The following is an 8,447-nucleotide window of genomic DNA, read 5'->3' on the forward strand; positions in this document are numbered from 1 at the left end:
TGATCAGTGATCTTACAACCACGGTATGCAATTACATTTACATGGCTTAAAATACACTCAATTGGAAGCACATGACACAACATAATTTCACACAATCACAAATAAAAAACACACAAAACCCAGCTAACTGATTACATTTTTTTGTAATCATCTCCGTCTTAAGTACGCTTTCAGTAAATTGGCAAAAGTAGCAACCATCAGGCCATAGTTATACCTTGAACTGCAACTTCCCAGACACATGTTTACTGCTATTTTGCTACTTGGAATGAATGACAAGTAAAGCTCTTTTGGATGAAATGCACTAAAGCGGTGTCTTTTTGTCCATGTCTGTTCCACTTTGTGAAGGAGGGTAGATAGACATGTAAGATGGCGGCGCCTGAGCATTCATTGCACTGCCTGGAGGCTGACATGGGTTCAGCATCACAGGCGCTGCAGGATACCCATATGGAACAGGGGCCAGGGGCATTTGATTGTTGTACCCTGGTGTAGGATTGTAGTAGCCTCCCGCAAGGATATTTGGATACTGATTAGGACCTGGTGGAGGGTATGCACATGCATTTGGTGGGACCGTAGGATAAGGACCATAGAAAGGAGGAGGAAAATCACTAGAGCTCGGCCCACATATTGCTCCAGGGACATTTGGGAAACCATGTTGACCATGTTGACCATGTTGACTATGTTGACTATGTTGACCATGTTGACCAGGAGAAGCAATGATCAGTGGAAGCGCCACTTCAGGGTCAAGACCAAAGCTGATGTCCAAATATGCCTGCAAAAAACACAACACGGAAAAATAGTAAAACAAACCCAATTGCTCTAAAGTGGACAAAATATACAAATACATTACATTTGAATCATGGGATGAAACAAGTGAAATTATTCATTACAACTGATTATGGAAACAATCATCAACTAATTTGGTAATCAAATATTGGTTTCCTGGACTCCAGACTAAAACACATGCTATGAGCTGAGCTAAAGAGTTTTTTGACTTAGACAAGGCAAGAATGACATCAAAATGGCACAGAAACATACACTTGTTTCTTATAGTCTATTCCATCAATATGTCCTCAAGCTACATCACTTAAGCTTCATCTGGGTTTTCATTCAGGGGCTTTTGGGATCTAAACTTCTAATTGGTAATCAAAATAATAATCACTAGACCAAAAGGTCCCCTATCTTTTTTACTTGGAGGGCCAAAATGAAAACATAGTATCATGCCAAGGGCCAATTATGTGTTGTATTTAAATCATTTAAATGTATGAGCTTTATGAATAGTTGGGCTCCTTTGAATCTACTGACTGTCTTTTCAGCACCAAGTTTGGCCCGTGGCCCCCACTTTGGGCGAATTGGGCACCCATATTCTAACCGCTGGACTAAGTGATTAGCAAAAATAATTGTTAGTTGCAATAGCTTTAGATGAGGATAAAGTGTTTTCCGGATTTGAAATGACAAAACAGTAAACTTCCTACCTTCAGATATAACTCCACGTTGATGATTTCACAGTTGTGGATGCTGAGCTGGACATCTACAGGAATTGTGACAGAGCAGGAGACATCACCCTCAAAGTCAGGTCCAATAGTCTCTCCAGCTAATTTGCACACAACTCCATTTACAATCTTTGCATGGTGGTATGCACGGTACACAGTTTTGTGATATAGACTGTACTTGATCTGCATTTTCTTAGAAGATTTGTTCTTGATTTTGGCAGTAACATGTACAGTTTCCCCTGTGAACAAAATATTTTGTAATCAGAATACGTACAAACAGAAATACATGATGAATACCCTGAAAATGGGGTTACCACGGTAATATGAGTGGGATTAGCCCTGATACAATATATCACAAACTGTATTTTACACAAAAAATATACCATTAGACTAGTCCATATGTACCTGGTGAGTAAACCCGTTTGTTTACTGTTGCAGTCAAGTTAACTTGACCTTTGGAGAATGTCCCCACCTTTTTTTCTACTGAACCAGCCTGGGGAGACTATGAATGATAGAAACATAATGTAAAAAGTTTAAAAGACAATGAACATGCATCACACACAGAAACGCGACTTAAGAAACCGGTTTTGCCTGTTTTGTGTGTGTACATTGTGACATACACATGTGTTCACTCACTGTAGAGAACAAAAGAACTTCTGATATTATGTAATGTTTCCACTAGATGTATTATAGACTTGATTTATAACTTTTATCTGCTGCAAGAGTTGCACTTATACAACAGTTGACCAAACATATTGTGTAAAGATGAGATTAAGCAGTGGAAACACATTTGATCATTGGTAAATTGTGTGAGGAAAGAGGAAGTAGAGCTAAGAAAATCTACATGCAGCATATGTGGTATTAAAGTGACATTCATTAGAGTAATTACATGTCAAACTAGATTTCACATATTACCTGGTCAGAGGGTAAAAACGTTCTAGTCACAAAATGTAGTTCCTTTTTGTCTGAAGTAGATGTGTGCCAGCTTCTTTTCAGCTTTGCCTGAAGCACGTGGAGAATTCTGCCATGATAACCCTTGAATGATGGTGGTATGTTTCTGCAAGACAAGTTCACAACTCTCATTTTGACATACACTCCACATACAGTCTAATATATGCACAGACAGCAGATGTCACATGTTGATCAGAGGTTTTTGCCTCTTACCCCTCTGGGATTTTAAGGTTGAACTGATAGCTATGATCTCCCGTTGGAAGAACCGTTTCTACAATAAAATCCAGAACGAAACAAAACAAGTCAAACAAGAAGTCTGCTTTATACGTCACTAGGAGAGTACATCACATTCAGTTTTTATGTGTTAATGAGTTGGCTAAAGCTTGTTGCTTTAGAGCTACTTACCATCTTTGTTTTCAGGAATTAGAAACTCTTTGGCTTTGTAAAACCTCATGTGCCTCGAGTGCGTCCTCCGGTGATCACCAGTTCCTTCACTCCAGAGCACGTTTGCGTCTCCTTTAGCCTTTACGTACAGAGCTTTTAGTTTGATTTCTTCAGTCAAAGTGAAAGTAAGCGTGCCTTTGATCCAATCCCCCGCCGTGAAAGTATTTTCCTTGTTGACAGCTTCATATTTCAATTTAAAATCCTTGATAGGAGACATTGCGCATCGAAGCACCTCACGATGAATAAGCAAGTAAAGGGCCAGCGCAGGGCAGTGTCCGGATACGCCCCATATCCAGAGACAGGTGTCAGGTGCTCTAGAGGCAGCAGCCAGTACTCACTCCGTCCAATTCTGGTTGAGAATGAATTATTCTGACTACATTTGAAACATAAATATATGTATAACATTCTTTCTCCACAGTTATTCTATTCTAATCATATTCTTGCTATTGTTTTTGATATATTAAATATAGCTCACAAAATTAAGGCTAATTGACACAAAGGAAATGAATGAATTCTTGTTTCAGACGTCGTTCTCTCTTGTCGTTCTAATCTCTTAGGCCACAGGGTGGATAAGACCAAAATATAACTTGCATCAAAGACAGCAGAGGCTGGGAGCCTGCATTATATTATTTTTAGTTATCATTCACTTAGGCCATTTAAAATGATTTCAATAGACCTCAAGTATTTCCTAGCAAATACCTCAGTACTTTAGCGTAAGTATAATTTCACTGAGCAACCTTTACTCCTACTATTGGAGTAAAATTTGAGCAGGTGTAACTCAGAATTCTAACCTGCTCTCCGGCTCAATTTTAAACTATATATTTGAAGATTGTGATGTCGTGTGAATTTGATTAGCAAAGATTGGTACTTAACTCCTTAACTGATATGTTTATTGAAGTAAATCTACTTCTGACAAAATCTTTGTTAATATGAAATTATATAAACATTTGGGTTTCTTGCACTGCTCATTAAGGATATAAATATATATCTACATATCTATCTATATATAGAGATGGATATATACACGTATATACAGTATATGAGATACATATACATACATACAGTATGTATATGTGTGTAAATATATATATATATATGGACAGATATATCTGTAGAACATCTATCTAAACATATAGACAGAGTCAGTGATGTAGAGCCAGGAAGCTTGTTTACTTGCACAAGGAGACACCTTCATACACAGATTTACAGAGCTGTCTGAAAAGTGTAGACCTGTATTTATAGTTTAGGTCCACCTTCCTGAGCCGCACAGTTGATCAGAATAGCACCAGAATGTGGCCTTTGACATAGGTGTATGGTGCAGCCTGCAGTGTACGCTGAACCCGGTTAGAGTAACACCTATTTACAACATATAATCAAACAAGGATAATTTATGTAACAATTAGTAGGGTTACAGATGAACATGCACACTAATTTAAAACATTAATGTTCAATACTAGGCACGTTTGTGTTTAGCTGCGGCTCGCCTTGATGATCAACGCCAGTTGAAGTGTCCAATGAGAACGTGGAAAAAAACGCCAGACTAGAGAGGAAAAGAAACAGTAAACTATTGAGCTGAGGCTGCAAAGATTAATGAAGGTGAGAAAGATAAAAAGAGACAAACAGAGAAGTGTGGTATATAATATTTCAGTGGACAAGATATGTTTCCTGTGGATTATGTTGGGAAAAGCTTGTGGAAAGCCTGAAAGAATTGAGATTGTTGTTGATGCAGCAAAGTGTGAGTGGAGAGGACATGGTTCAAATGTGAAGAGAAGGAACTGGGCATGGAATAAAGGACACTGAAGAATGATACGAAGACGCACCTCATTGTGTTTTTAAACACTCTCATTTACCACTTTTTCCTCATGTATTTGGTTCTGTATTCCATCATTCTGGATCCCACACTCCAGAGCAGCAGAAGCAGGAGAAGTCAGTTTGTCGTATTGGACATTTTAATTTTTATAGGACCCAAACTAACACTGTCTAGACTTGCGTGTGTGTCAATACAGCGCAGTGTGGAGTGCATATACAGTTAAATATCACAACAGTACACAGTTTGTTAGATTTAGTCCAGTTTAAGCCTGTAGAAATTCCACAGCAAACATCTCTAATGAAGAGACAGCACAAATTGGCGAAATTCTAGAATTACTTAGACTTTTTACTTTCACTTCCTCCTGTAAGTTCCTCCAAAACCAATCAACTTCCTCCACTCCACATACACAGCAAATCTGTTTTCAGGCAGACTTGAATTACTTCCTCCTCAAAACTTTGCATGTTTAAAAACTACATTTGTGTGTTTTACATACATAATATTTGCATGTTTTAAAACGCGCAACATTGCTATTTTATTCCTATTTTATGCAAATTTGTACGTTTAAAATATCAAATTTGCAAAAATCTTTCAACTTTTTTTGCAGGAGGGAGATACAAATTGTCTTATATATAATGTTATTGTTTTTGCTGGAAAATACCACTAAACATTGATACTGGCGACACAGCAGCCATGGATGCAGAAGTCGGTGAATATTTTAATTAAATCCCGAGGGATGGAGGAGTGTCAAACAAATTACCCTGGGATTTAATGATTTAGTTGTAGATGTGGAGATACAACACTTCCGGCCAATGTGTGGAGTCGTTTAGCCAAAAAGATTCTGGTACACTAAACGAACGACTCTTGACACATATTTCTTAGTTTGTTCTTAAACATCGGGATCGAATTCAAATATTCACCAACTTCACCATCTATGTTTGCTGTGTTGCCAGTATTAATATTTTGTTTTATTTTAAAGCAAAACTAAATCTATGTGCAATTACTGTCGTGATCACATGCAATGGTATTTATTTATTTGTCTATGGGAGTTTTTGTTTATAGGAGATCTTCTACTGAAAGTGTTTTTCAGACTTCCTATAAGCGATGTGATCTGTTCTTTTCTTCTGTACCTGCCTCTGCATCTACCTCTGTATCTTCCTGCGTTGCACCAATAAAATTTCCCCATGTGGGACAATAAAGGAATATCTTATCTTAAAACATTTTTTATCTCCCGCCTCTCTGTTAACACTTGGTTTTCACCCTACAGGAGGTGAGGCCATAGCGCCAGCCCAAAAGTCCCCATATGACCGGAGATGTCTATGGTTTGGCACTTCCGATGGCACTTGTGGTAAGTGGGGGGAAAAGTCTTGCAGCTTAAACATGCTATAAAGTGAATAGATTTGTATAAAATGTCCAATGTTAACGTGACCACCGAGTCAACAATGCATCGATTCCTTGAGCGGCCTGAAAACGACTTTTTGTCTGTCAGAAGAGGTCGTAAAGCTCTGTGTTAACTGATACAACCGGAAGGAGGACATTGTCGCGTGGCAACGCTCATGGCAACTTGAATTACAAGGCTCGAGCATTTAATATGCAAATACAGCATTTGATCAAAGGCAACAATGAATTATTTTGCGCCACCATTAGAACTAGATGAAGGGAAGAGAATTTCATACGATGGAGGCTCCTCAGCCGAATGGGAGAGGAAGTTTTCTGTCATCATGGGGGCAGAAGGCACTGTTGTTACAGAGTGGAGCGGGGCAGAGGGGTAACATGGCGGAGGATCCAGTGTACTGTAACATGGCGGCCCTGAAGAAAATGGAGGGTGTGCTGGGCTTGGGGAAGGTGGACGCATCGACGTTGCTGCTGGAGGAGGAGGGTGAAGAACAGCAGCCGACGAGGAGGAGGAGAACGGCGTCCCGTACGCGTTGGGCTGCGCGGGAACAGGGTTGTGGTAGCCTCCTGCGGCGCGCCCGGGTGACACGGGACACACGCCCGCGCCACCGGCATACATTGTGGTCGGGTATTGAGACGTTGTGGGATACAAAGATGCGCCTGAATATGGAGCTGGAGAATAAGGGCTGGGAGACGGTAGTTGAGGGGGAAAGTCACTGGTGCTCGGGCCTCCAATGGCGCCACCTGCTGCATGAGTACTGACGCAGACAATCACCACTGGAAACACGATTTCGGGGTCAAAAGAAAAACTGATGTCCAGAGAAGCCTGTAAATGACAATGACCTCTAAATGAGTACACGTTGACCTCGGCGGACTGCTCAAATGCGATAAATCATGTTGACAATATCAGTGGTTTTACCTTAATGCGGTATTCCACGGACAGTATGTCGCAGTTCTGAATGGACAGCGGCGTGTCAGAGGGAATCTTGAATGACCCTCGGAGTTCCGTGCGATTTTGAGGTTTAACGCACTCTTGAACATCTTTATGAATGACACGTTTTTCCCATTTAGTGTTTCCACTCGCCCGGTACACCACGTCCTGAATGAGGCTGAACTTGGGCGTCACGTTTTTGGATGAGGAATTGCTGACGTTTGCGGTGATGGATACGGTGTCACCTAGAAGGACAAGAACGTATCACTGCATTTAACAAAACATTTATTTCAAGACAAACAAAGACAAACTAAGACTTACCAGGGGCGTAACCTCTCCTGTCAACCGTAGCGTCCATTTGCACAGTCCCTTTACTGAAGACGCCGACATCCTTGTTTGTTGAGCCTGTCTGTGGGAACTGTGGCACAAAAAGTAAATAATTCAGTTGCATACTCTTTAATTATACAGGCAGAAGTAATAGTAACCACACGAGAAGATGTCACCCACCTTAAGTAGATCAATATTAGAAAATGACTTGGACCAAAAACAAATGTGTTTTTCATCCGTGCGGTCCATCCTCCAGCTTCTGCACAGCTTGGCTTCAAGATTGTAAACAACCTTCCCATAGTTTCCTCGAAAGGATGATGGCATACTTCTGTTAATACATATCAGAAAAACAATAACACGTTCACTTGACTTGACAGCTTTAGAGAAAGGATGGTTTAGTATCCTACTTACCCAAGTGGTATGCGGAGGCTGAAATTGAAAATATGGACCCCCGCAGGGATTTTGGTGCCTGTAAAAGTAATGAACACTGTATTAAGCATGTATTGTTTTCAACACTACTTAAGGTGTATGGACTTATTGTAGATATGATGACATTTGACACCCCTAAAAGGCAAAGTGTACCGTTGTCCTCTTGAACGATAAGAAAATGCTTCTGCTTGAACAGTCTGGTCTGCGCACTGTAGTTTCTCGAGTGGTCTCCGTGCTTTTCGGACCAGTGAACTCGGACGTCGCCTTTAGCTTTCACGGAGAGGCTCTCGATCTTGGTTTCTTTTTCCAATTCCAGTGTCACTTTCCCGGCTATCGTGTCCCCCTCCGAGAATGTCCCGTGCGCGTTTAATGCATCGTAAGTTATCACAAAGTTTCTGACAGAAGGCATTTTGGAAACAGAAAAGAAAAAGGAATCACGGTTGTGACAGTTGTTGCAGGCTAGTTAGCAAACAAACCATGGCGCAGATTGGGCGCAGGCTCAGGCGGCGAGGGGGATAGAGTTACCCAGGCGTGGTCTAGGCCCCGTTCACTCAGCCTCACGGTGCGGAGTGGTGGTCTCTGCTGCCCCCCGCTGTCCACTCACGAAGGCCCTGGACCATGCCCTGGACCCATGACTTCTCTGTGGTCAAAAACAGAGGAAAAGGCACCGGAA

At 40.9% G+C, this 8,447-nt stretch overlaps 2 protein-coding genes across 2 annotated transcripts; both read right to left on the minus strand.

The window, feature by feature from the left end:
• Positions 1-204: 204 nt before the first annotated feature.
• LOC140346865 (arrestin domain-containing protein 3-like) lies at positions 205-3,125 on the minus strand. Its single transcript, XM_072433085.1, has 6 exons — positions 2,847-3,125; positions 2,655-2,712; positions 2,406-2,547; positions 1,896-1,992; positions 1,473-1,729; positions 205-769 (listed from the first exon to the last, which is right to left on the minus strand). The coding sequence occupies exons 1-6, from the start codon at positions 3,100-3,102 to the stop codon at positions 302-304; spliced, it is 1,278 nt and encodes a 425-aa protein (XP_072289186.1). The 5' UTR covers positions 3,103-3,125; the 3' UTR covers positions 205-301.
• Positions 3,126-4,055: 930 nt separating this feature from the next.
• LOC140347515 (arrestin domain-containing protein 3-like) lies at positions 4,056-8,245 on the minus strand. The gene is made up of 6 exons (XM_072433995.1): positions 7,928-8,245; positions 7,757-7,814; positions 7,526-7,673; positions 7,340-7,436; positions 7,007-7,263; positions 4,056-6,913 (listed from the first exon to the last, which is right to left on the minus strand). The coding sequence occupies exons 1-6, from the start codon at positions 8,181-8,183 to the stop codon at positions 6,320-6,322; spliced, it is 1,410 nt and encodes a 469-aa protein (XP_072290096.1). The 5' UTR covers positions 8,184-8,245; the 3' UTR covers positions 4,056-6,319.
• Between the last annotated feature and the right edge of the window lie 202 nt (positions 8,246-8,447).

This window comes from Eucyclogobius newberryi, unplaced genomic scaffold (assembly GCF_026437365.1).
Source record: "Eucyclogobius newberryi isolate DKJ021-1_F unplaced genomic scaffold, fEucNew1.0.hap1 SCAF_6, whole genome shotgun sequence".
NCBI classification, from domain to species: domain Eukaryota; kingdom Metazoa; phylum Chordata; class Actinopteri; order Gobiiformes; family Gobiidae; genus Eucyclogobius; species Eucyclogobius newberryi.